At 46.8% G+C, this 25,532-nt stretch overlaps 1 protein-coding gene across 2 annotated transcripts in view; it reads left to right on the forward strand.

Annotated features, from left to right (window-relative positions):
• Positions 1-25,532, forward strand: part of ORC1 (origin recognition complex subunit 1) — a 152,220-nt gene that overhangs the window by 111,022 nt on the left and 15,666 nt on the right. Inside the window, exon 15 of one of the 2 annotated variants that reach the window (XM_088462246.1) lies at positions 5,329-5,448. In XM_088462246.1, coding sequence (XP_088318372.1) covers positions 5,329-5,448 — 120 coding nt within the window. The remainder of the gene's footprint in view (positions 1-5,328; positions 5,449-25,532) is intronic. The other variant, XM_088462247.1, reaches the window with a different exon arrangement.

Raw genomic sequence — 25,532 nt, forward strand, 5'->3', positions numbered from 1 at the left:
ATAATTGTATAGTGGAGGCCCAGCTTAAATCTTAGCTGACCTTTCAGTTCCTGTTTTGGCTGCCACCAACTCTACTCGCTCGGACCCTCTTGGGCGTCTCGTGTGGGGCCTCGGCCAAGCAGATATGCAGGGCTTCCCCATGGTCCTCGGCACACTTTCTTTTTTAGCGCTTCGACTCCTTTGTATCTAGAGATGCAAGTTTTGACAATACTAGGTGCAGCTCAGGAGCGTTCCCTCCCTAAGTGGACAGCTTTGGGCTTTCCCCATGGTCCTCTCCAGTGTCCTCCAGGAACTGAAAGATATAACAAGATTTGGTTTCTTACCTGCTAAATCTGGAGTTGTGGAATTGTACGCCCTACCGTTCGCTCCTAGTTTTCCTGGGGAGCGTTTGTGTTTGCTCAGGTTCCTCACCCTTTTTGTCTGATTGTTGTGTGCCTGAGTTTTCTCCTCCTCTCCTTTCCTTCTACCTCTCAGGCTTTGCTAAACGATAACTGCCTGGCCTGTGCAGGGAGTGGAGGAGCCTGGGATGCCCTATAAAAGTTAACCCTTTAGTGCCCAGTCTCCTCCAGCACACTATATCCCATTCTCATCTCGTGTGTCCCCCAGGACTTCAGAGAAACAGGTTTAGCAGGTAAAAGAACCAAAATCTTGTTGTATTGTTATAGGTGAGATTTGGTTACATATCCGATTCTACCAGAAGCTCATTACTGTAATTGGATCTGAAAGGCTGGTTACTCTGGGCATTTAGCTTCTCAATTCCGTCTAGAACTGCAATTGTCTGTTTTTTTTTGTTTTTGTTTTTTAAGAGGACTTTAGATTCCCTTACTTTTGAGGGGGGTGAAGATTTATTTGTACCAGAGTTGGAAATGATTATTGCTTTGCAAGTTGTGACAAGAACGTCTTGTCTGTATTCCCGACACCTAAACATAGAAGTGCGTCCTTTTTATATTAAAGCAGAGAGACAAGTTTCCTCACATGCACAAGGAAAGTAGGCATGGGCAAGCAGCCATCCAAGCTGACTGACAAGCCCACAGCATTACTGGTTCTTCGCCCACCCAGGGGTTATTATGGTTGGTGCCTGTCCTATTGAAGTTCAGGTGTAAGAGCTTTCATATAATGGGCATTTGGTTTATAGGAGTAGTTACTGGTTATGTGCTAAACCTCTTTGGTCCACCACCAAAGTGGTTCTTACTAAATTGTTCTATCCAACCTCAACGACGGTCATGGTTCCCATTCCACTGGATTAAAAATGTTTTGAATTTTATTCTAACTTTCAAAATCCAGCGGTCATTTAATCCAGGTTCCATCTTCATGTAGAAAAATTAAAGATGGAGTCTCAGATAAGTGAACAGTATGGAATGCGGAGAATTCATGGCAACAATGTACATTAAAGATGCCTACCTGCGCATTCCCATCTGGGAAACACCAAACTTTTCTCAGATATCTAATCCAATCTCAACATTTTCAGTTTGGCCTTTCCACAGCCCCAAGGGCATTCACAAAACTGCTGGCCGTCATGGACGCTTTTCTCAAAACCAGGGGTGTGAAGGTTATTCCTCATCTAGACTCTATGATCGAAACATTCTCGGCTCTGTCAGCTAACATAACAAATATTGGAATCTCATGGGTTGATTGTGAATTGCACAAAGTTCAATCGCAGCCTGTTGCAAAGGATTATTTATTTATTTTCTATTTTTTTTTTGGGGGGGGGGGTGATCCACTTTGACACCCCAAAACAAATCACCTTTCTGGTAAGATCTCTGTTAAATAAAGGGGTGGTATTGTTACACTTATGCATTCAGGTCTTGAGCAAAGTGTCCACCATCAAAGTGGTAGAATTTGCTCAATTCCATTCAAGAATATTTTAGATATAACTTCCTTTGAAATGGAAGAAATGTCATGTACAGTTGATATACCAGTGCATCCCTTTCATACAGGGCACATCAGTCTCTCCTATGGTGGTTATCTGCAAGATTTATCGGCTGTGCTGGAGAGCTGATGTGATATGTCTGTGAACGACATCGTTCAGACAGTCTGTACACACCCGCCAATTCACTACACATCTATCACCTGTTATGTTGAACGGGCGATATATATCAGTCAGTGTGCATCCAGCTTTAGTAGCCTGATTTACCGAATGTGGTAGTGATGAAAATGCCTTGTACTACCATTTTACTACATCCATGTGTTCATACTAATTAGTATGCATTAATACACGTTTGCCACTTATGAAGAAGTTAGTAGTATAAAAGAGCAATCTGAGTTGAAAGTTTGGTGTATCGACTTCTCTGCTCTGGGCAACACCAAAACAACCGGACAATGTCTGAAACAGACTACATTACGTGGCGGGCCACAGATCATCTCCTGGCTATCACCGCAGTCTTTATTCCAGGAGTAGGCAATTGGAAGGCAGACTACCTCAGACGTCATGATATTCCTCCGGGAGAGGGGTCAGCCAAATGTCAACACCGTGGTGTCAATGCTGAACCTCGGAACTACACTCTCATTTATCTGTTCACACTGGTTGCAATTCCTCCGAGGGTTGTAACGAGAATAAAAGGAGAGAGGGTTCATACCATTCTAATGACCCTGAATTGACCACGTCGGTCTTGGTATTTGGGCCTAATCACCATGCTGTAGGCTCTTCCATGGTGCTTTCCTCTGACATTAAACCTTCTCTGTCAAGGTCCATTATTGAATGCCTCTTTAGTTCGCTTGGCTTTAAAGGGGTTGCTACTGAAGCAGCCATCTTCAAAGCCAAAGACTTCTTGAACTCAATTATTCAAACTGTTACAGGAATGGAATCGGATGTCGGCCAGGTAGCTGCTCTAAAGGTCTTTCCATAGGTCTGGAAAGGCGTACATTTCCTGGTATGAAAGAAAAGATTGTCATCTTTCTGTTTTTCCAGGTACCTTCTGTTTTTACAAGATGGTCTGGATTTCAGTCGTATGCCTTAATTTTTGAAAATGCCAGTTTCAAGCTTGCAAACATTCCTCCAATGAGTTCTATGCACTATGTATAAGTATGTGCACTTTCACAACGTTTGCTCTCATAGATCTGCTGCAGCAATTACTGGAACATTGCTGACGGTTTCACCTACCTCCACTACCACCCCCACAACTCCACTACTACTGCATACTGTACACTGAAACCTTTGCATGAAGGTTGGCCTATATGTAGAACTAACATTGGCAAAGTTTCATCAAAATCGGAGATTGTCAAGTGCAGGCGATTTTCAAAACTAGTTCACTTGACCCAAAAGGTACTTTACAGCTTTATAGCATCAGCCTTTTGAACCACTACACTTTGTGGTTCTAAAATTGTTAATTTGAAAGACTGGTTGGCGAGGAGGGTATCCTGGACTTGGAGCGCTCTCTTCTTTGTCCTTTTTACTGTATGTTTATGTAAGGACTAAAGTCTACTCCATCTCAAAGTAGTTTTCTTGTTTCCACATCAATCAGTAAATTGCAGTACAAGCAAGATGGGGCTTCTAATACTGCAAGGCACCCTTACCTCTATGGAACAGATTTGCAAAGCGGCCACTTGGTCTTCAGTACACGCTGTTTTTGGTGTAAGGTTTTACCCTTTTCACACCTTTATGCTTCCAAGGCTTGTTTACGTTTAATCTAGTGTCCTAGTGGGCAGATCTGTACATGGCCGCAACTGAATCTACAGGGAATAATCTGTGATAGAGAATAACTTTAGTAGTCTCTACCAGCTTCTAATTGATGCAGTATGGGCCTGTGTATTGCAACTGACCTATAAAAGCAGCATTAACAGGATAAAGGCACCAAAGGGACTAATTACACATACGCCTGAGCCCAGTGAGGGTGGTCTAGGAGACCAAAGCCTCCATCCTGGCTATTTCTTTGACTTTGCATTTGAAAAATGTATTTAGCCCTACGCGGATATTGGGCATTTGTCCCATTATTGCAGTGTACAGATGTATCCTCATACGGAATGGGATTGAAATGCTGACAGCACGTGCCAGACAGCAGGAAATCCCGACAGCTGCAGGTAAGTGATCTACCCCCCTCCCTAACCCTCTTAGGGGTGCCTTACCCTAACCTACCACCCATAAAACCTAAACCTAACCCCCCCCCCAGGCTAACAGGACGGGCGCCCCGGACTTACCTCGTTCAGGCATGCGTCATCCTGGATTCTGGCGTCGGGATTATGATATTGGTATTTCGATAACACTCATAAATCCTTTGCCCTCATTCTGCAGTCGGGATTGTGACTGATGGCCTTGGCACTGCCGGTCACATAACTACATCCCCCTCATGCACCTAGCCTCTATACGCTATACGGCACGAGCTACCTGGTGCAAGTAAGCCGCTAGGTCCCCTGCAACGCTGGCGAGATTTTTATTTTTTTTGCATATTTTTTCATCAGAAAATCCGTCTTAGTGACAATTGGATGCCGTAACCCGCTTCAAGAGACTGCACTGACTACTTTGATACAGTATGCAACACGTATATCTATGCGAGCCTGAGTCTGTATACAAAACACCATGGAACTTGGCATAAAAAAAAAAAAGAGGCCACTGCATATTAGCACTTGTTTAAAGCTTCAGACTTTGTTGCACACAGATGTACAAGTGTGCCATCTCCTGAAGCGTCATATCCGTTTCCAACTAAGACGCATTTTTGGGTTAAAAAGACGTTCGGTGCAGGCGAGTCGCACAGGACCTGCCACGCCGAGAAGGACGGTTTGGTGTGACTGCAGCAATAGTGTATGAGGACACTGCTGTATAGAGTTCAGAAACGAGCTGCTTGAGTCAAACTGTGTGTAAATTTCTATCTCCCCGAACATGCACCACTGTGCCGGAAGGGACTCCTTGGGCCTAACTGCGAGACAGCTGTTGTGTCACCGGCTTTACCTTATAAAACAAGCCTTTAATTAAAGTAATTGCATACAGGATTCCAAACTGTACACTGGCAGGGCTCATTGTAAAGTAGGAGAGCATGCTGGAACTGTATGATAACGGGTCAGTAGCACCTGAGTACAGTATGATGACTGGTCAGTAGCACCTGAGTACTACTGTATGATGACGGGTCAGTAGCAGCTGAGTACTGTATGACGACGGGTCAGTAGCAGCTGAGTACTGTATGACGACGGGTCAGTAGCAGCTGAGTACTGTATGACGACGGGTCAGTAGCAGCTGAGTACTGTATGACGACGGGTCAGTAGCACCTGAGTACTGTATGACGACGGGTCAGTGGCAGCTGAGTACTGTATGACGACGGGTCAGTGGCACCTGAGTACTGAATGAAGGTTATTTGTGTGTTGTTATGCAATAATTGGAATTATATTTTTCTTTCATAGGGTCTTACACGAATGTCATTTCAGCCATATACCCACAAACAGCTACAACAGATCATCACCTCTAGGCTAAATCGTGTTAAGGCATTTGATGATGACGCCATTCAGCTTGTTTCCAGAAAGGTGAGCACAGAAACTCCAAAGTTCAGTGCCTTATCTTCTTATTGCGGAGGATGAGTGGTCCTCGTCCACCACATATGTCTGCAGCGGATGAGTCCCACCTGTTCTCCTCAGAGATGGCTGATCATCATAGATAGAAATATATTGGTAAAGGACAAGACGTGCCTCATAGTGCCATATATGTGAATAAAATGGGTGATATATAGAAGGTGGTAGTATAGGCTGCGTACCACAATTATATCAATATGTGCTTCTATTGGAAGATGAGCAGCCACCCATTATTCCATTGGGTAAGTGCAGAAACCCAGATATTGTTTCTTGGACCTTTTTTGATTATATTCCCTCTTCATGCTTACCTTTACATATTAATGTCTTACTGTATACTGAGAGAATATCATTAACAGATACTAGGGGCACTGTGCTGGGCAGAGCCAATACTTTAGAATGATTTCAAAGTCCCTCTGCCCTCTCCCTCCTCTGCCCTCCTCGCACCCTGCCCTCTCCCTCCTCTGCCCTCCTCGCACCCTGCCCTCTCCCTCCTCTGCCCTCCTCGCACCCTGCCCTCTCCCTCCTCTGCCCTCCTCGCACCCTGCCCTCTCCTTCCTCGCACCCTGCCCTCTCCCTCCTCGCACCCTGCCCTGGACTTTGCCACCAACTTTACATCTAAAATTGACTCCATACATCAGGACATCATATCCCACCAGACCATCAGCACTCCTCCTGTCCTAAACCGCACCATCCCATCCATCTTACCATCTGATATCCTTCTCCCCTGTATCTGGAGAGGAAGTCATGGCCCTCATCCACTCATTGGTTATCTCCAGATTGGACTACTGTGACCACCTCCTATGTGGCCTTCCTGACTTCTCACCACTCCAATCTGTCCTTAATGCTGCTGCTCAGCTCATCTTCCTCTCCAAACGTTCTACATCTGCCTCCCCTCTCCTAAAAGCCCTCCACTGGCTTCCCCTTCAGAACCCAATTCAAGGTTCTTGCACAAACCTAGATATCCCTCACCCAATCCTCTCCCATTTACATCTCTGATCTCATCTCCCTTCACATTCCCGCCCGCCCACTTTACTCAACAAAATGAATGCTGCCTCTCCTGCCAACTGATTACTTCCTCCTACCTCTCGTCAAGATTTTGCCTGCGCTGCTCCCTACCACTGGAACTCTCTCCCTCTCCACAAATCTTCAAATGGGCTCTCAAGACCCAATACTTCATCATAGCTTTCTAGATCTAATTCTAACCCGCTTCTACATGCTCTTTCCTCCCTATCTACCCCATCTGTGTCACGCCTGTCTGTCTGCCGCTCCCCTTTAGAATGTAAGCTCTCACAAGCAGGGCCCTCTTCCCTCATGTGCTTTGCCTTAATTTCATCTACTCCATACTCCCCACAACGACACCTAACACTTGGTTGCTGACTCCCTGCTGCTTATTTTGAGTGTTGTTATCTCTAGTGAAGCAATGTGTGTAAACCATATCCCTGTCTTGCGCTGTATTGTACTGTAAATCTCCGGTTTCTTGTTCACTTATTTGTTTATGTACTTTGTACGGATCTGCGGAGCACTTGTGGCGCCATATAAATAATAACAATAAAACTCCCTCAGAACAAGTAAATGAGTAAGGATATGTTAATCCAGTGTCTACACCATAGTTTCCCAAATGCAATGACTACTTTCCCAATTAAAACATTTAGATTGCTCAACCATGGATATCTCTAAAACCTGAACTGTTGGGGAGCCTTGAGGACCGCGATTGGGATATTTTATTTTACTTTTTCTGTGAGCAGCATAGAGCGTCCTATAAGGGCACATAGGTTGCAGGGCATCGCTATGGCAGCGGCCATTTGTCCTGGGGGATGTATGTCCGAAGGGGAAGGTGGGCTCTTCCCATTAGCTCCTTCCCCGGACTCTGGAGCGATATCCCACAGAGGCTTCCAGAGGGTTGTTCCTCCTCTCTTCCACAGACACTGAGCGGCCATTTTCTGTACATCAGCCGGCTGCAGCTAGATCTGTCTCCCTGTATACCTCACTCCCAGGTCAGGTTACAGTTTAGCTCCTTCCAGCAGACTAGGGCTTGGACTGTTGAGCATTTACTGCCCTATATATATTTATTTATATATTTAGTATATATTGCATTGAATGTACTGTGTGGTTGCTGTTATAGAAAGGTATTTTCTTTTCTATCCCTTTGCCTGTAATATTTTCTGTCCTGTTTAACACTATATAGTTTGTGTTCTGGCAACTAACCCTTGAATTATCAGGGTGAGGGGTTCACTGTGTCCCCGTTTAATACGTCGCACTTGTTATTTACTTGTGTGGCCTTACATTCATTACACCTTCCCCTTGCTGTACATATCTGTTAATACGGCTTGGTGTGTGGGGATTGCCTTGGATTGTACTATGTTGTACCAAAGGCAAAACGCCTAGAGAGGTGGCTAAGGAGATGGGAGCTCTTGTGTTACACACATGTAGATCTTGATTTGTTGGTCTCTCCCGGCAGGATCCAGTCCAGGATGATCTCTGTACTCAGTGCTGCACAGATCCGCAACGAGAGGTCCCATTCATAGCCTCCATCCAGGAGTCGGCTTGGGCTGCCTCTCTGTCACAGGTAATGACGCAGCTTGTTGACCGTTTGACGACATTCCCTCTGTTGGGGCCCCACCTTACCGCGGTTATGCAGTCTCCTCTGCATCCACCCGCTTTGGAATCACCATGGATGAGTTCTTTCTCCCAGTCAGTTCAGGGTTTGGCGCAGGTGTCCTCCTCCTTCCAGCAGATACTGGATAAGGACCGTACTTCCAAACGGGGACTCGGAGGTTTTCTCAGACCTGGAGGAGGTCGGGTCTGCTGCTTCAGATGAGGAAGCCACCTCTGTCTAGGAGAAATCCTCATCTCAGATTGAGGACAAGGAGCTGGCCTCTAGATCCAAGGCTCCAGTTTTCAAGAGGCAAAATTGGGTTTCGGTTGAGTTCCCTAAGTCAGAACTGCTGGAGGATCTCTTAACGGACGCTTTTAGGCCTCCAAGGGCATTGCAACCTTTTATGCACTCCCTGTCCAACAGTGGCATGTTGCCCAACTAGTTGAAAATTTTACCCTTCCTATCTCTAAAACAGCCTCCCTTAAAGACCCGACTGATGGGAAGTTGGAAATCTTCCTCAAGGCGATTTTATTCCCATGCAGGTGCTATATGCGCGTCCAGCTATGGCTTCTGCTTGGGTGGCTAAGGCCATACGGCAGTTGGACGGACACCCTGGAAGAGGGTGTCTCCTTTGTATTCCCAGGAACCAGTTGTCCCTAGTGGCGCATATTAAAGAGACTGCACTTGACACTGGCAGCACTTGACACTGGTATCCTAACCTCCAAAGTGTCAGCTTCCTCTGTCGCAACTATGATAGCCGTCTGATTTTGTTCCTGGCACTCTGTGGACATTTTCTTTTGGTCCGGAATTGGATAAGATTATTATTGTCACGGTGTAGTCATCCAAGATGGCTTTTCTGCGCTCTGCAGCGGCCCCTAAGTCACGAGCGTCTTCTCACTCCTTTTGCGCACAAGAAAAAGCCAGGGGCCAATTATTCTCCAGGTCCCAGAGTTCTTTCTCCTAGGACTCCAAGCCCCAAGGTAAACAGCCATCTCCATGCCTGCTGACAAGCCCGTAGCTTGACTGGGCGGGCCTCCACCTATGGGACTCCAGTGTGGAAGGCCGGCTTCTGCTTTTCTCAGAGACCTGGCTGGCGACCACATCAGAAGTATGGGTTCGTGAGGTAGTTTCACAGGGCAACGCTCTTTCCTACTGAAGGCATCCTCCGGCCCAGTTCTTAACCACAGGCCTTCCAGCAGATCTACAAATCGCAGAAGCACTGCTGGAGTCCATTCAATCCCTTCTGGCCTCTAAGGTAATTGTTCCAATTTACCGGGCCCAGAGAGACACAGGCTTCTATGCCAACCTCTTCTTGGTTCAGAAGCTGAGCGGGTTTTTTCGGCCAATACTCAGCCCGAAGGCTCTCAACAGCTTCTTGCGGGTCCCCAGGTTCCGCATAGAATCTCTACGTTCTATCATTCTGACGCTGGAACCGGGGGATGATATGGCCTCCCTGGACATTCAGGATGCTTACTTGTACCTATCTGGTTAAGTCACAAGTGCTTCCTCCGGTTTGCCGTCTGGGAGGGCCATTACCAGTTTTGAAGCTTTGCCATTTTGTCCATGGCTCCTCGTGTCTTCACGAAAGTTATGGCGGTCATAGTGGCTCTTTTACGGCGCCGAGGGGTTTGGATTCTCCTTTACCTGGACGATCATCTTATCCTGGCCCAGTGTCCAGATGTCCTCAAGGAACATCTTCATCTGGCGATAGATCTGCTCCAATCTCATGGGTAGATTATCAATTAGAGAAAGTTCTCCTTCGTTCCATCTGAGCAGATCCTACACCTGGGTGACCTACTAAACTGTTCGGAGAGTCTTCCTTCCGGAGGACAAGATTCAGGACCTTCTGGACAAGGTACGCAGATTCTTAAATCACCGCCGAGTGTCCATTCACTCCTGTATGCGTAACTGTGGCTCCTTCTACATGGTAGAGTATGCCCAGTTTCACTCCCGACCCCTTCAGAGGGAAGTTCTGTCCCAATGGAACGGTTCCTATCTTATCAGGTCTCAGACCAGCATCTCCTATAGGGAGATACGGCTCTCCTTCTTGTGGTGGCGCCTGACGTCCCACTTGGACAAGGGCCGACCCTTCTGGGTTCAAGATTGAGTCCTCCTTCCCACCTACGCAAGTCTGTGTGAGTGGGGGCCATTATCTGCCAGCAGTTCTTTCAGGTTTGGTGGACGGTTCAGGAGAGCCACCTTCCGATCAACAGTTTGGAGCTCAGTGCGGTCTTTCACGCTCTGTGTCTAGCGCAGCCGCTAATCCAGCATCGCCATGTTCAGTCTGACAACTCAACCGCAGTTGCCTGCATCAACCCACAGGGCCGCACTCGCAGTCGTGGCGGCATGAAGGAGGCCAGTCTTTCTCTCAGCTGGGCAGAGGTAATCTTTCGGCTCTATCAGCGGTCTTCATTCCAAGAGTCCAGAATTGGGAAGCAAACTGCCTAAGCCACCAGGACGTTCACTCGGACAAGTGGTTTCTTCATCCAGACGTTTTTCAGATTCTTGTTCATCGCCAGGGCCTTCCGGACGTCGACTTGATTTGCAGCTCGACACAACCACAAGCTATCGAGGTACGTTTTTCGCACCAGGGAACCGGGAGCTCTTGTGGTGGACGCCTTGGGATTTCGTAGGGTCTTTCATATCATGTGCATATTCCCTCCAATCTCACTTATTCTGCTACCTCCGCAAATTGAAACTGGACATTGCCACCGGGATCCTCTTGGCTCCCGATTGACCACTGAGAGCTTGGTATGCACATCTTCAGGGCCTCTCAATCGTTGCTCCTCTGTGTCTACCACTGTGGCCGGAGCTCCTGTTTTGGGGCCTGTGCTTCCGTCCGGATTTGGCAGGTCTCTCTCTGATGTGGTGGCTCTTCAGACTTCTATCTTGAGGGCCAGGGGTTTTCCAGGTCAGTCATTCATACCATGCTCTGTGCACGCAAACAGTCTTCAGCTAGAATTTATCACCGGGTATGGAGGATTTAGTTTTCTTGGTGTTCGACCAGGGGCCTTAACCCTTGGTTCTTTTGTCTCTCCCGGGTGTCCTGCAGGCGGGCCTGGATTTGAGTCTTCGCCTTTCAACCTTGAAGGCTCAGGTTTCTGCCCTCTGTACTTTTTCGGAGATGGATTACATTGCTGCCTGATGTCAGGACCATTTTTTCAGGGAGTCCTGTATGTTATTCCTCCGGTGGCTCCATTGGACATGTCTTTAGTCCTTAGGACTCTTCCGTCTTGTCCTCTCGAGCCTTTGGAGACGGACATTCGCTGGCTCACATGGAAAACGCTGCTCCTTCTGGCTGCAGTGTATCAGACTTGAGTGCGTTATTGTGTTGCTCCCCGTTTTTAGTCTTTCACTTGGACCGAGCCATTCTTTGGACAAGGTTAGGCTACTTTTCAAAGGTAGCTTCTCAGTTCCACATCAACCATGAGATTGTGATTCCGACTTTTCAATCGCCTGATTCTTCTCCGGAGGAGTCCTCTTTGGATGTGGTGTGGGCACTCTGGATCCTTGTATACCGCTCTAGGAATCTCCATAAGTTCAATTCCCTTCTTGTGCTTTATGGTTTTCACAATCTGGGCTGACCAGCTACGATGCAGACCTTGACTCGCTGGCTTTGCTTGACCATCTGCCACGCGTACCCACCGGCGGCAGACCTCTCTGTTCCTGCCATGGTGACTGCTCATTCCACCAGCTTGGTCGGTGGTAATTAGGCAGCTCGCCGAGGTGCCTCGGCGGAGCAGCTTTGCAGGGCGACTACGTGGTCTTCTGTCGACACATTTGTCCGTTTTCTATTCCTTGGACTCCTTCGCGGACGTGGCATTCAGGAGTTCTCAGTGCAGCTTGGGAGCATCTCCTTTCATTAGGGGAATTGCTTTCGGACATCCCCAGCATTGTCCCTGTGTCCCCTATGGAGAAAAGGAAGAGAAGGAGATTTGTTCTTACCTGGTTTAAATCCTTTTCTTCGCGTTCCATAGGGGACACGGTGCCCACTCTGACGCACCTGGGTTGCGGGGATTTTCTTCTGTTTCTGGTTTTCCTGTCCATCTCTGCAGTGTGTGCTACGGTCTTCCTTCTTTCTCACTTTTGCCTTGGGTTTGCTAACTGAACTGGTCTGCCTGATGCTTGGGGTGGGGTATAGGGGAGAAGGAGGCTGGGCTGCTCTGAGGTCTGTAAAAGATTAACTGGTGCCCAGTCCTCCTGTACAGCCCTATACCCAGTGTTTTCCCTGTGTCCCTTATGGAACTTGAAAAAAAGGATTTAACCAGGTAAGAATATAAATCTTACTTATTCATTCTCGAGTTTTAAAATAAAGTTTATACGATATGTTCGGAGTGCTGTCCACCATGTTGCTGTGTTAAGGCATTTCTTTTTTCCCATTCCTGATGAACCTTGACCAACTTGTCCAGCTGAATCTGAGAATGAGCATCAACAAATTCTTGTTGCAGATAACGATCTTGTATCTTCACAACATAAACACTTTTTCAGGTATCCCCACAGAAATACAAAAAAATTAGATCTGGGGATCTTGGTGTCCACTGGACTGGACCTCTAAGGCCAATCCACCTTTTGGGGAAACTGCACATCCAGATATTCCCTGACGATGATTCCATAATGAGCTTGGGGCTCCTTGCTGGAAGTAATTAGGATATGACCCATCCTCTAGGGAAAAATGCCTTCATCGAGCAATCTCTTGTAACGTGCTGCTGGTAATGTTCCATCACTGAAGAATGGTCCCACAATATGGGTACCCCACAAACCACACCGGCTGTTTTGCCGAGGCTACAACCCTACAGGCATCCATTCAGTGAGGTTTTCACTCTGACCAGTACCTGTGGTTCTGTTTACCTCACCATTGACCAAGAAATTAGCCTCATCACTAAACAATACCTGGTGTGGAAAATGAGGTTTCAGTTGAAGTTGCTGTTACCCAGTGTGCAAACTCCACTCGTTGGTCTGGGTCATACTCAGTCAGGTTTTGCAACATCTTAATCTTGTAGAGGGGCCATTTGTGTATAGACAAAATTCTCAAAATAGCCATACGACTAACCCCACATTCACGAGACAGCCGATGAGTGCTCTCAGAAATTATGCCAGCATTGTAGTTGTTGCTTCATCTGTAACTGTTTTTTGTTGTCCACTTTTTGGTCTATCTGCAACTGATCCGGTATCTTTAAATTTGGCAAGGAGTTTAGCAACTGCACTGTGAGCAATGGTTGGGTGGCGTTGGTTGAAATAATTTGCAATAGCACTTATGCTTCGTTCAGATATCAAGACTTATCTCAACACGTTCTGTTTGTGTTGGTGCCATTGTCATTAATTTATTATCAGTTATCTACATAGTGCACACACACATTCCGCAGAGCTTTACAGAGAATATTTGGCCATTCACATCAGTCCTTGCCCCAGTGGAGCTTACACTCTATATTCCCTATCACATGCTCACACACACACACTCTAGGATTAATTTTTTTGTTGGGAGCCAATTAACCTACCATTATATTTTTGGAGTGTGGGAGGAAACCGGAGCCCCCGGAGGAAACCCATTCAAGCACAGAGAAAATATGCAAGCTCCACACACGTGGGGCTGTGGTGGGAATCTAATGCACAACCTCAGTGCTGTGAGGCAGTAATGCTAACCACTACACCATCTCTGCTGCCTGCAAAATGTCACTACCTGCAAAAGCAAACTGTTAAAACTGGAGAATGAATAAAGATGTTAAAACGAAGAACACCATTGTTTTTATTATGGAATTCCGCAAATCCCCACTATCTGACCTATGGGACTTCTAAATACCAGTATACAGCTCCAGTTACCAACCACGCGTGTATGCCTCCGGAGGTGACATCATCACCAAGGGGCAAATCAGTATAATAGATCTTTGGTTCAATTTTACTATACTCAGTATATTGGAGTGCGCTGGATTCTTCCCCAATAGTGGGGGGGGGGGGGGGGTCGTACCAGGTGTAAATTCTCTCAAAGCATCTCCCACTAGCCTCTGCTGATCGCAGCCGAATAAACAATGAGAATTTTGAGTATAACACTAGCACACTATCTGAGACCTATTAAAATCTCAGAGAGTTCTAAAGAGCTAATGATATTCGGAAAAATGCTCCATAAATAAACCCAAAATTAACCATAAATAAATTAAACCAAAAAGATGATATATTGAAGGAATTCTAGGAGCAAGGTTATACTGGCCATAGATGTACAGGAGAAACCCCCGGAGCGACCCACCCCCTACTCTAGGGATAGAGCAGGATCATTGATGAACCTGGGTGCTTGTAATACTTCTATGGAAACTGCACGATTAACCCTAATTTCAATCAGAGTAGGTGGTCCTGACACATCCCTGTTTCCCCTCATTTTTAAAGGGTCCCTGTTCTTTGTATGCCCTCCCTAATGGTTGGCCATATGCCTTATTGGCCAGGCTGACCTCACCCCTTAAGCTTGGGCTCCTACCACTGCATTCCCTCGCTCAGTAAAACTAACCTTGGCGCATAGGATATAAAGCTGTCTAAATCTGGTCTTGGTTAACAACCCTTAACCAGTACAAAAACCAAATAATTAGAAAATGATCAGATATGGGGCACTAATCCTCCACAATTACCATTTTACGTAAACCAATAGTAAATGTGAATACAGTGCATAAATAATCACTTCCCTTAATGAGCAGATTTCTTTCTTCACGTGACAGTGTCGAATTGTTTCCAATATATGACCGATATAAAGCGTATAAATGCAACATAGGGCCATATTCAATTTGGCGCGAAAAGTCAGTATCTGCGATAATTTACCACTGATTACTTCATTTTCACCTGTTTGCTTTATCCCTGTATTCAGTTTCAGAGACTTTTTGCAGGTGCGAAAAGTCTTTGTTAAAAAACGGGGATAAGTTTTCACCACTGTTTAGGTGGTGAAATAAAGTGCAGAATTGGGGTGGGCTGTAGAATTTTTTTTTTAAAAAGTTCCTCAGGACAACGTAAAAAAGGTACTTTCATTTTGGGGGTGAAAACAAATGATTGGGGGACAAACTTCTAAAATAGCTAAATCGATCCGGGGGGGGGGGCTTCCCAAGTATATGGAGGTGTTTTCTAGAATGCGGGTGTAGCGGTAGGTGCATTTTTGAAGAGTTTTTAAAAATCACTTTAGGGACTTAAAATTATGCTTGCACCCATTTTCATGTACCCCAAATTTGATGGGACTAGTTATTTTTCCCCCCAAAAAAAGATAAGTGCTATTCTTCATCACTTCTTCACAGGCGCATTTATGCACCTGCTGCGGCTATTTAAAAACCCCAATTACCTTCATAGGCAAAATCGGGGGTACCCATAGTGATCCCCCATGTCAGACCATCTTTTGGGGGGTGACAGGCTGATTTCCCCAAAAGGGACAGGACTTTTCGATACTTACCTTTCCGTCGGGTCCTAATTGAATATGGGGATAAGCGGGCACGCGCCTGATACTTTATCCCAGAAAAAATGGCGATGATGGTGAAAAGTCTTATCTCTGACCTTTCTCCTCAAATTGAATATGGCCCTACGTGTAATTTAGACAATTTATTGAGATGTACAATACAAAGCACACATCGTAAAATTTCAGAGTCTGATAACATCCTTAATGTAGACATCAGTGTTACTCAGGTACTGAGTGGAGATGTTACCAGAAGAAGTGATCATGGAGCATATAGATGGTTTAGAGTGAAAGGCTCCGTAACCTTGGAGTCAGCAGCCTATCTGCTACGGCTATCCAGTCCTCTCTCCAATCCCGCCAAATGTTATGTGGTCCAATGCGTATCGAGCCACGTTCTTCCTCAGGGATTGGAGAGAAGACTGGATAGCCGTGACAGGGAGGCAGCTGACTCAAACGTTCCCGGATCTTTTCTATCTATCTTAATTTTTTTGCTTAGAGTTAAATTCCTATTTTAAATTTGTTGACTGATCCGATAATTGTCGTGTCCTTATAACAATTGAAGTGGCATTCTGTATATTGATTTCAGAGTCACTCTGTAATGAAATTATCCCTACATTCAGTGCCAATTATCCTCAAAAAAAGAAAAAAAAAAAGTTTTAAAACTTTCATTAGACAAAAAAGTCCAAAGTGCTGGCTTTTAAAAAAAAAAAAAAAAAAAATATATGAATGTCATTATTGACTTGTCAAATAAAATTCCCCAAGAATCAATTTATGATCAATCCTAAAATGGCCCACCGACCACTGAAAAGAATCAGAGTCCTATTCATCAACACTAAAACTTTTTAAGGACGTTTTCCTTAATTGGCGTTATTTTAGTATTCATGAAGACACTTGGCGATATCACTGATATCTCCTCGGTAAGTCCGCCTGCGTTAATTTCCGCACTCCCCGTACATTAGTACCTTAGTATGGGGATATGGAAATTATGCTATTCATCAAAACTCTGTCACTGTGGTCGCTTCTTATGCTCCGTCTGCTGTGCTGACACTGTGTTCTCCCAGCAGAAAAAAAAACAACTTTTTCCCTAAACTTTACTGTGTTCTGCCGGGAGAACACAGTGTCAGCACAGCAGACTGAGTCTGAGGCGGCTGCAGCGGCCAGGTAAATGGAGGACAGGGGGGAGGTGAGCGGAGGGGGGTTGGGGGGGACAGAATTACCGCAGCTGTAGGCATTGCTGTGCATATGCTGCTTTTACAGATGTAACGGCGCATGTGCAGCACGGATTCCAGCTGCGGTAAGGTAGAGCACTGATTCCAGCTGCGGTAAGGTAGAGCACTGATTCCAGCTGCGGTAAGGTAGAGCACTGATTCCAGCTGCGGTAAGGTAGAGCACTGATTCCATCTGCGGTAAGGTAGAGCACTGATTCCAGCTGCGGTAAGGTAGAGCACTGATTCCAGCTGCGGTAAGGTAGAGCACTGATTCCAGCTGCGGTAAGGTAGAGCACTGATTCCAGCTGCGGTAAGGTAGAGCACTGATTCCAGCTGCGGTAAGGTAGAGCACTGATTCCAGCTGCGGTAAGGTAGAGCACTGATTCCAGCTGCGGTAAGGTAGAGCACTGATTACAGCTGGGGTAAGGTAGAGCACTGATTACAGCTGCGGTAAGGTAGAGCACTGATTACAGCTGCGGTAAGGTAGGTATAGGCAGGGAAAAGGATCTATTTCCCGAAAAGCGGTCATAGCAGAAATGACAGCTTTTTGGAATAGATACTGATGGAGAGGAGGAATGATGAATCCTCCAGTAATTAGGTAGAGCTCGATGCCAGTTCTAAACCTAATTACCTCCATATAATTTTTAGTTATGATGAATAGGCCCCTCAAACTTACAGATGGGAATAAATGTTAATCCTTTTGAAAGTAATGAATATTCTGCCTCGTTGAGGGTACATTGTGATGGATTCAAAATCAAATCCTTGAACCCCTCCTTCCCTGGGTCTGCCTCTTCCTCCCCCTTCTCAGGTGTGGTCTCCTACGCAGTACCTCCTCGGAGGACACCCTTTTTAGGATCCTAAAAAAGACAGACGGGTGTAAACTATCATTAGACTCAGACTCTGTGGAAGATTTTGATGTATAGGTGTCAAATCTAAAATGTCTTTGGTGTCGTTCTAGGGTTCCACCCTGAGCATTGTCTGCTGTCCCTGTCTTCTCCTGCCAGCTAGCTGTAAACAATGTTTTTTTTTAAATTATCCTGTTCTACGGTTTAACATTTTTTTCTTATTTTTAATTGTGTGCTTCCACGTTTGTGTGTTTTATATATGAATATAGAGATTTATCATTATTCTTTCTTTAGGGTCCATAGAGATCCACAGGCATACCATGGGGTAATGTGGTTGGGGAGTTCCAGGCACAAAACAGTTAAAGCTATCTGCTCAGGCAGTCCTAAGCTTTTATTTTATGTTTTATTTCTACTTCAGGGTCCATAGGGGGTCCACAGAGTTGACCTTGGGGTATAGTTTAGGAACCAAATCAGGGCACCACGCAGTTGAAGCTTTTAGCTCCCAGAATGCACTGGGTCCACTCGCCCTATAACCCCACCCTCAAGCCAGAGACACCTCAGTTTAAGTTGGTGCCCGGCCGGAGTCGGTCACAGTTAGCGCAGGGGGAGCTGATTAGCAGCCCCTAAGCTTATTTTATTTTTTTAGGGACAAAGTTTTTTTTTCCAACTTTGAACTCTTCAGAGCGGCAGCGTCGGACTGTCCATAGGACGTCTAAGCTGCCGCTCCGTCACCCCGCTGGCGCTGAGACGCCAGTACAGATCTGGGGATCTCAGCGGGACCCCAGAGTCTGTACTAGCCGGACTCTGTGGGCGCCGAGGACTGCTGCCGGATCCACGGGGAGCAGGCAAGGTCGCGGATCACCACTTGCGGTGATCCGCGCATTCCAAATGCAGTCCTGTGCCTCCGGTCTCAGGGGACAGACCGGAGGCGCCGACAGTGGCAGCGGGCCCCCCATACCCCGTGTGTCCACTAGACCACCAGGGACTTCGCGATCGGCGCAGGGAGCCGGCGTCCCGGGGGTTAATAGCCGGCCAGGGGAGCAAGCCTTCCCTGTTACAGCGGCGCGGCTTTCAGTACTATAGTCTGGTGTCGCTGAGCTGCTTCCTCCGCGGGCCACGCTTCTTCTGAGGTCTCCAGGTGGCCATTTTCTATGTGCAGCAGCAGAGCTCCGGAGAGGGCAGTGAGTCCAGTCCCCCTGCGTACCTTACCATCAGGTCAGTGTACACAGCGCTGTAGCCTTCCCACACACTGAATCTGGGTAAGTTGAAAGCAGTGTCATAGTGCAGTATATTATATGACATGTTTATGTATGTGTGTGTGTGTGTATATATATATATATATCATATATAACATATATATATATATATATATATATATATATCTGCATGGTATGTGACTTATGCTAGTGCTGACTGTCTGTTCTTTATTCTCACCTGTCAGTGTATATCTATCCCTTTTCTTTATCTGCCCTAATACAGCTGTACTTAGGGTGGTTCTGAGACCTCTGAGAGCTAATTAGGCCATCCCCACTTTCTCAGCGAGGGACTGGTTGTTCTGTTTTCTTTCTGGTGCGGTGGGTGAATGGTCCTCTATGGCCTATTCTCTGTCTCAATTCCCTGAACCAGTTCCTAAAGCTACCTGGGCTCGGGAGGCAATCCCTATGCTCCATCATACTATGTTTGGAACCTGGGGACTTTATGGTATCACTGGATATCCAGGACGCGTGCCTACGGGTACTTACAGAGACCTTTCCTCAGCATGGACTGAGGTTTGCTGTATCACAGCAACACTTACAATTTTTCGGGCTCTGCCTGTTGGGACTGTCCTCAGCGTTTTGGATTTTCTGACAGTTCTTCTGTTCAGTATATCCCAATGCTCCTGTACCTGGACGGCCTCCTGCTCTTAGCGGGATCACCGTGGTACTTTACAGCCAGGTCAGGATGACCGTGGCTTCTTCAGGGTGCAGACGTTTAATCAACGGGGAAAAAGTCCTCCATGCATCCCTCTATGGGTATTCTTCATCTAGGAGCCCTGCTGGATTCTCAGAATCTGAGAATTCTGGCGTAAGACGGAATCTCCACTCTTCCATTAGGAGTACATGGATGTCTACGCAGTCGACATATGTCTTTACACTCTGGGATGCATGGTCAGATATTCAGTGTCTGCCTTTGGAAGGGTGGAATGGGCTCAGTTCCATTCCAGGCCTTTCCATAATTGGCTTATCTCCAGATGGAACAAGTTTTTTCTGTCGGATCACTGTTCAAACGATGATGCTCTCTCCGGAGGCAAGTCTGTCCCTTTCCGGGTGGCTATGGCCATCTCGTCCAGGGTATTCTTTGCTATGGACAGTGTCTGGTTCGCATCCATTTCAGTGCAGTTGGACGTCTGACGATTCCATCCTGTCAATTAACTTGTTGGAACTTTAGCCTGTCTTGGGCCTTCACTCTGGCATAACTCTTGTTTCCCGGTGAACCTGAAAAGGTTCAGTCAGACAGGGTCAGGACAGTGGCTTCCTTTTTAGCAACACTGTTAGTTGGGTGGCAATGACAGGTATGTCACACATTTGGACATAGTCCGAGGGTCTCCTCCCGACCGTCTCGGCAGCGTTCGTTTCAGGAGTTCTCCATTGGGAAGCGGGAGTCCTCAGCCGTCCCGACGTGCATCCCGGGGACTAGTCTCTTCCCCAAGAGGGGTTTCATCTCCTGGGGAGCATCATGGCCTTCTGACTTTATCACACTATGGTGTTACAGTCCAGCTCTGGGGATTCTGAAGCAACCTTCAGTGACTCTTTGTCGGTGAAGTGCTCCTTCCACTTTGTGTACCTGTGTTCTCCGGTCTCCCTTCTCCCTCAAGGTCTTTGGAAGTGTTTCAATCGGGACGAAGATGCTTTCCTGCTGGTGGCTCCTGATTGCCCCAGATGTCAGGGGTACTTGGATTTTCGGAGTCTCTCCATCGATACTCCATTCCTGATGCTTCACTGCCCGGACCTGTTGTCTCAGGGTCCTTGGTTTTGCCTTGGACCTGGGTCGATGGTCTTTGACTGCGTCCCTACAGTGGTCTTACGGCTTCCCTGGCTTTGTCATCGTTGGAATGATTAGAGCACATAGATCAGCTTTTGCTGGGACCTACCACAAACTGTGGCAGCCATAATTCTTATGGTATTGTACCTGTCGATACGATCCTCCGGTGTCCAGGATTTCCAGATATTCTGGCATTCCTTCCAGCTGGCTTGGAATTCACCCTCGGCCTGGCCTTCCTGACAGTGCGGATCTCTACACTGTCAGTAGGGTTAAGATATGGAATTGCTCCACTCTGGTATCCAGTTCATCATTTGGAGTGTTTTCTGGATTATGCCTCCTTTTGTCCTCCCTAGGGACTCCTTGGGAGTTAGTAGTGGTTCTTCATTCCCTCCAGGGACAGTCAATGGAACCGCTGGTTGTGATAGCCATTACATGGTCTATTGCTTAGGCTCTCTCCTTCTCTCAGGGTGTTTATATCAACCAGGAGAGTGTCTGAATTGGGAGCGTTCTCATGTGGTTCCCTCTTCTGGAGGGCATCATGTCAGGGTGTGAGTTGCTCTCGCCCTGTGTTTCCTCTTAAAGTGGTTTTTAGGTTCCATATTATTCTGGAACTTATGGTACGGCCATTCAGTCCCCAGTCCTCTCGGCTGGTGTGGCCTCATTGACTGTGGTCCGGCCTCTTGGGATTTATGTGATCCGGTCAAGTTCCTTACGGAAATTGGACCCCTTATTGGTGGTCTGCGATTTCTGGTTTTCACATGAAAGGATGGCCGGCCTATAACAAAATGTTGGCTGGATGGCCTCGTATGTCTTCCTCAGGGGCCTACCCATGGGTATACCTTTCTGTTGAGGGTTGTATATTCTCGGGCCATGTAACCCTCATGGGCGGCCCGCTGTGGCGCCTCAGCTGTTTTGCCTTACTAGGTGACCACGTGGTCTTCTGTCCACACCTTTTTAAGGTTCTAGGCATTGGTTTCCTTTGCCTCTCAGGATGCTTCCTTTTTGGCGACGGATTCTCCTCTCAGCACAGGAGCGTCCCCACCCTTGGTTGAACTGCTTTGGGACATCCCCAAGGTCAACCCTGTGGACCCCCTATGGACCCTGAAGTAGTAAACAAGAGATATGGTAAGAACCTTTGTTATCTGTTTCTACAAAGTCCATAGGGTCCACAGGGCGCCCGCCCTGACGCACCTGGCTTCATATGGGCTGTGTGGCTGGTCACCGGTTTTCCGTCTCCCATTTCTGTGAGTATGGTTATTGAGTGCTCCAGTTTTCTCTCTTTCTCTCCTCCTCCGGCCTTTGGCTACTTACAAACTGAGGTGCCTCTGGCTTGGGGGTGGGGTTATAGGGAGAGTGGACCCAAGTGCATCCTGGGAGCTAAAAGCTTTAACTGCATGGTGCCCGGATTTGGTTCCCAACCTATACCCCAAGGTCAACCCTGTGGACCCTATGGACTTCGTAGAAACAGAGATAACAAAGGTAAGTTCTTATCATATCTCTTGTTTTTCTATGTTTTTGGGTTGGTAGTACTGAGTGTATGCAGTCTGGAAGCCACTGCAGTCAAGGCCCGGAGCATCCACGTCCTCTCGAGACCACCGGGGCCTTATCTGACGCTTGGGATTGGCAGCAGACGCTCCCTCGGCAGCTCTGACCCTGACGCAGTCCCTTCAAAGGTTTTTGTGTGCCTGGGTCGCTTCTCCTACCCGCCTCGTGCTCACAGTGATAGTGCTACTGTGATAGTGCTCACAGTCCACTAATCGGTGTGCTGTTGGTCTCAGGAAGTTTTGGGTCAGTCTCCCTGTATACCTCTCCCATGGGCCAGGTATATATTGCTCTATATCCTACCAAGCATTGTGTTTTGAGTGGTTGATTTAGAGCCCAATGCAACTTAATTTGCATATGCATTATATGTGACCGTTTGCTAGCTGCTGTGTTAATACTGTCTTTTATTTCTGACTGTCAGTTTATATCACTGTTTTTCTCCTCATCCCTCTGTTGCGGGTGTGGGGTTTTTCTTTAGACTTCACATTTAATTATTTGTGTAGGATGTCACATTACATTGCATTGTTACCTTTATAATTGATATGTCAAAAAGTCAAAGGAATCAGGAGGGTGAGGCCCATGTGCTGGTTTCGTGTAAAGCCTGTTTGCCGGGCTTGTCCCCTCAGGACTTGATATAGGATGGTTTGTGTGCTGTCTGTTATAAAGAACCACCTCACCAGTCCAGTATACTAGTCCCTGTACAAGAGCCATTTTGGGTGTCGTCCTCGTCTCAGGTTATGAAGCAGTTTGTGTATCGTATGGCTACTCCCATACTGCCTCCTTGTATGGAGTATCCACAGCATGCTATGTTTACACCTCCTATACATCTTTACTGGATGGAGGCTTCCAGTCAGGTCAGAGTATGGCTCAGTCAGCTGTTGCAAGCAGACCGGTAGTTACTAAAGCGCCTAAGCGAAAGTTATCTTTTTATCGGTCTGTTCAGCATATGAATTCAGATGCATTATCAGGGGAATCGGATGATGCGCAGGGTTCTTCTCTAGGGTCTAGCTTGGCAGAGTAGGTCCATCCTTTCACAGTTGATGATCCTTCTTTGGTGAGGGCAGTTAAGTCAATCCTAGATATTCGGGATGATGAACCAGCCCCTAGTAAGAAGGCTCCACTGTTTAAACCCTGGATGGACAAAATGGAGTTTCCTATATCCGAGCAACTCACTGAGCTAATGGAAGAAGCATGGGGTAACCCGGATAAACTGTTTTTTATGTGAATAAAAGATAATCATTGTATCCTTTCCCAGCTTCTGAACGTACGAAGTGGGAGGTACCTCCTACTGTGCATGCTCACGTGACGCACTTAGTCAGAAATGCTACATTGCCTATTCCGTCAGCATCTTCTCTTAAGGATTTTACAGACCGGAAAATTGAAACATGTCTTAAGGCAATATTTTCATCATCTGGAGCTATTACTCGTCGAGCTATGGCTGGAACCTGGGTAACCAAAGCGGTTGAAGAATCGATTGGGGCATTGGAAGACACTCTACCAGATGCTACCAGAGAACAGATGATGTATATATCCCACATACGGGAAGCAGCCTCCTATTTGGGAGGAGCTGCAGTAGATGCTGGAATTTTAGCTTCGGAAGCAGCAGCAGCTTCAGTAGTAGCACGTAGAGCCCTTTGGTTAAGATCCTAGAAAGTTGATACAGGATCAAAGAAGGCTCTGGAAACCTTACCTTTCTATGGAAATATCTTATCTAACTCTGCTTCAAAAAGTATAATAGCTACTCTGGCGGCTTCAAAGTCTGCAGGTCTGCCATCTACTGGTAAATTTAATCTTTTCTGTCGTCAGGGACGAGCAAAGGAACAATCTTCCTCCAAGCAGTCTAGTTTTCGCAGGACATCCAAGTGACAAACTAAGAGGTCTGAGCCGGCCAGACATCCGGCTTAGAAGCTGGACGACAAACCTTCGGCGTGATGGGGCTGGTCGCCCCCTGGGGGATTCCAGGATGGGAGGCCGACTTCTTCAGTTTGCGGATTACTGGCATCAAACAGTCACAGAGGCCTGGGTCCGAGAAGTGGGGGTCTCAGGGGTATGCTCTCACTTTCCGGAGGCATCCTCCCAAGACGTTTTTTTAGCTCAATTCCTCCATCAGGTGCGGTTAAAGTGGCCATTCAGGAGGCCATTCATTCACTGCTGCAGGCAGGGGTAATAATCCCGGTTCCTGTATTGTAACAAGGAAGATGTTATTCCAATCTATTTTTGGTTTTGAAACCAAATGGGTCTCATCGCCCTATTCTAAATCTAAAAACACTCAACACTTTTATCCATGTACCCAAGTTCCGTATGGAAACTCTCAGGTCAATTATTTTGGCAATGGAGCATGGGGATTTGATGGTTTCCATGGACATTCAGGATGCGTATCTATTCATGTTCCTACTACGCCATCCCACCAACAATTTCTACGGTTTGCTGTCCTGCAACAATATTACCAATTTCAGGCACTGCCCTTTGGCCTATCAACGGCCCTCAGGGTATTTACCAAGATAATGGCAGTCATGTTGGCCTATCTTAGGCGTCTGTTAATCCGAATACTATCATATCTGGGCGATCTTCTGATATTGGCACAAACTCCAGTTTTACAACACTTTCTTCAATTGACCATAGAATGCCTACAAAAGCACAGCTGGATCATCAATTGGAAGAAATCCTCTTTCTCCAACACGGCAGATGATACATCTGGGAGCACTTCTGGATTCTCCGGTACAATGGGTGTTTATACCAGAGGACAAGATTGCGGCCTTATCTTTGCGAGTACGCAAGCAAAGAGTATCCATTCTATCAGCATATCCATTGTATCAGATCAATGGTATCCGTCCCAGAGGATCCTTCTCACTCCAGAGCTTCGTGTCTCCCTCCTGTGGTGGCTAAAAAAGGATCATCTGGATAAAGTGCGCCCATTCTGGATTCCAAATTTGGTGCTTCCCACCACGGACGCCAGTCTTTGCGGATGGGGGCAGTGACCGGTCATCACATCTTTCAGGCAAGATGGACAAATCTGGAAAGTCATCTGTCAATAAACAGTTTGGAACTGCGAGCCATATACAAAGCACTTATCATGGCACAGGACCTGCTCCAAGGCAAGCCGGTCCAGATCCAGTCCGACAATGCGGCTACAGTGGCCTATCTGAAACATAAGGGAGGCACGCAAAGTCATGCAGCCATGAAGGAAGTGACAAAGGTTCTGATTTGGGCAGAACGTCATCTTCCAGCGATCTCTGCAATATTCATCCCGGGAGTTCTCAAAGAAGTCAGCACATACACGCCGGAGAGTGGTCTCTCCACCCGGGAGTGTTTCAGCTCTTGGTGAACAAATGGGATCTACCAGCCATAGACCTCATGGCATCACGTCACAATCACAAGGTCCCCAGGTAGGGTCCAGGTCCAGAGACCCATCA

This window comes from Taudactylus pleione, unplaced genomic scaffold, assembly GCF_031769625.1.
Source record: "Taudactylus pleione unplaced genomic scaffold, aTauple2 ptg001167l, whole genome shotgun sequence".
Taxonomy (NCBI): Eukaryota; Metazoa; Chordata; class Amphibia; order Anura; family Myobatrachidae; genus Taudactylus; species Taudactylus pleione.